The sequence below is a fragment of the Ipomoea triloba genome, chromosome 1 (genome assembly GCF_003576645.1).
Source record: "Ipomoea triloba cultivar NCNSP0323 chromosome 1, ASM357664v1".
Lineage (NCBI taxonomy): Eukaryota > Viridiplantae > Streptophyta > Magnoliopsida > Solanales > Convolvulaceae > Ipomoea > Ipomoea triloba.
Genome location: NC_044916.1, coordinates 10,895,301 through 10,898,453, shown reverse-complemented (window position 1 = coordinate 10,898,453; position 3,153 = coordinate 10,895,301). Strand labels below are relative to the sequence as shown.

At 36.3% G+C, this 3,153-nt stretch overlaps 1 protein-coding gene across 1 annotated transcript; it reads left to right on the top strand.

Moving 5' to 3' along the window:
* Window positions 1-205: 205 nt before the first annotated feature.
* Window positions 206-1,151, top strand: LOC116028303 (protein RKD1-like). The gene is made up of 2 exons (XM_031270002.1): window positions 206-688; window positions 759-1,151. The coding sequence occupies exons 1-2, from the start codon at window positions 206-208 to the stop codon at window positions 1,149-1,151; spliced, it is 876 nt and encodes a 291-aa protein (XP_031125862.1).
* Window positions 1,152-3,153: the final 2,002 nt, after the last annotated feature.

Below are 3,153 nucleotides of genomic sequence, written 5' to 3'. Positions count from 1 at the left end.
TATTCCCTTGTGACAAAACGATTGAAAAACCGCGATTGTCGAGAACAGTAAGAGGCGATAATTGATATCTTTCGACGGTACGGCCTTCCTTGAAATACTCAATTGGTTTGAACAGTGTTAACATTCTCACATCGATTCTCCTTGCTATAAATTCACCATTCGTCTTTCCATCAATCTGCTTGATTTTATAGCTTACATAAAAGAAATGGAAAATACGACATATCCCTCATCTTCGGATAACTCTTCCTTTTGGGATGACATTATCGTATCACCGTTAAGAGATAGTGCACAAAGTATAGATCGTACTGCTGTCGAAAATTTTGAAAATGCTTCACCAGAGTCGAATGAGATAATTACTCCACCAGGTGCTACGGGTACAGATGTTGTGGCCGTTGATCAAGGTACTGCTGTAGTAGCGGAGGAAGATAATACCACTGCAGCGCTAGATGTAGCAGCTATGAATGCAAGTGTATTTCGTGGGAGAAAGAGAGCTAGAAGAACATTTTGTGATACTACCACGCTAACTTTTGAAAAATTTTCTGAATATTTTTATCTGCCTTCTGAACAAGCTGCAGAGGAATTGCAGGTTGGGCGCGAAGTTTTTAAGAAAAAGTGTAGGGAAGTGGGAATTTCCTACTGGCCTTATCGAAAACTCGTGAGTCTGGACAGATTATTGGCAAAAGTTCAGGTAATTTCTATATTCCTATATCTTTTTCAACTTAACATTTTCGAAGGGGGTTTAACAAAGTGTGATATAGGAATTTGGTGAAATCAAGGATCAAGCTGAACTGCAAAGAACAATTAAGGGGCTGGAGGACGAGAGAGATGCGATACTTCAAAATCCAAATTTAGACTTGGCTGAAGCAACAGTAAGGCTTAGAGACAAATGTGATAGGAATAGTTCTAGAAAGAGAAGGTATATAGATCCAGCAGCTTTTCCTTCAACTACTCCTGGAAGTTCATCACAAGCTCCTATATTTTCTGATATTCCTGAATTAGCACCGGAAGCTTTTCCTTCCACTACACCTGGGAGTTCATCACAAGCTCCTATATTTCCTGATATTCCTGAATTAGCACCAGAAGAAATACAGGAGGTACTTGCTTGGCTAGATGAGGACGATCCTCCTCCCAAAAATATTAGCGACAAATAAGCATAGAGAGCATGGATGGAGAATACTATGTATAAAAAAAATCTCTTTAGATCATGTATAGGCGTACTGCAAGTAACATACGAAAGCATCACAATTTTATATATGTATATATATATATATATATATATATATATATATATATTTAAAATTTTTCGTAATACATAATCCATCAAAACAGGCAATCCTCAAACCTTTTCTACTTTACGAATCCAAGGATAAAAGAATTACATAAAATGCTTACTATTTTAACAAACAAACAAAAACATGTAGTGCAATAAAGGATTACTACGGGAAAGCATATATCTACGTGATTGTGTGTGTATTGTACATGCCATTCTAATAATTAAGATAATGGTAGATAATCATGAAATGCCATAGGAATAAATCACCAAACACACTTATATAACATATAAACTTATGCAACGTTACATGCAAATAAAAACATATACTTGAGCTATAATTAGAGATTAATATTTAGATACTTAGCTCAATTCAATCATGCCCATTTCATGCCTTAGAGTGATGAATCTTGATTCGCATAAAGGCTTTGTAAGGATGTCCGCAATTTGATTTTCAGTGGGTATGTACTCAATCTTTAGATCTTTCTTTTCGATGTGATCCCGGATGAAATGGTGTCTTACATCAATGTGCTTGGTTCGTGAATGAAGTACAGGATTTTGGGTAATCGCGATTGCACTAGTATTGTCACAAAAAATACTAACATCATCGCAATTAATTCCATAATCCTTTAACTGTTGTTTCATCCACAAAATTTGTGCACAACAACTCCCTGCTGCGATATATTCTGCTTCGGCTGTGCTTGTCGCAATGGAGTTTTGTTTCTTACTAAACCAAGAAACTAACCTTCCCCCTAAGAACTGGCACGTCCCTGAGGTACTTTTTCTATCAATTTTGCAACCTGCAAAATCTGCATCTGAAAATCCTGTTAGTTCAAAGTTACCTTCTTTTGGATACCACAGTCCAACGTTGATAGTGCTTTTGAGGTAACGAATAATTTTCTTGGTCGCAAGAAAATGACTCTCTTTGGGTTGTGATTGGAATCTCGCACATACACCTACTGAATATGATATGTCGGGTCTACTTGCAGTGAGGTATAGCAAAGATCCAATCATTCCTCGATACTTCGTTTGATCAACATCTTTGCCTTCTTCATCCTTGTCCAGTTTGAGAGATGTGCTCATTGGAATTTTGACTGAGCTTTTTCCTTCTAAGCCGAATTTCTTGATAAGATCTCTTGTGTATTTGGATTGATTAATGAATATACCTTCCTTCGATTGTTTGACTTGCAATCCAAGAAAGTAATTTAGTTCTCCCATCATGCTCATTTCGAATCTGTTTTGCATAAGCTTAGAAAATTTCTCACATAAATTGGCATTAGTACTTCCAAAAATAATATCATCAACATAAATTTGTACTAATAAAATATGATTATTTTCTTGAATTCTAAATAAGGTTTTGTCAACAAGGCCTTTGGTAAAACCACAACTAATTAAAAACATTGATAGGGTATCATACCAAGCTCTAGGTGCTTGTTTTAACCCATATAATGCCTTCTTTAGTTTATAAACCTTGTCAACTTCACCTTGTACCTCAAATCCGGGTGGTTGTTCAACATATACTTCCTCTTCAAGTAAGCCATTAAGGAATGCACTTTTCACGTCCATTTGATAAACCGTGAAATTCTTGTATGCAGCGTAGGCTAGGAAAATTCGGATCGCTTCAAGTCTTGCAACTGGGGCAAAAGTCTCATCAAAATCTATTCCTTCTTCTTGAGAATATCCCTTTGCCACTAGCCTTGCTTTATTCCTAACAATGATGCCATCTTCGTTTGCTTTGTTCCTAAAGACCCATTTAGTTCCAATAACATTGTGATTTTTTGGTCTTGGGACAAGCTCCCAAACATCATTTCTTTTGAATTGATTCAATTCTTCTTGCATAGCCTCAATCCAACTTGCATCACTTAAAGCTTCGTCAATTTCTT

What these genes read in the sequence shown, in the direction of transcription:
- LOC116028303 (XM_031270002.1), top strand. Translation starts at nt 206, where the DNA reads ATGGAAAATACGACATATCCCTCATCTTCGGATAACTCTTCCTTTTGG. An exon ending in GATTATTGGCAAAAGTTCAG is followed by an intron (nt 689 to 758) that starts GTAATTTCTATA and finishes AGTGTGATATAG; the next exon opens with GAATTTGGTGAAATCAAGGA.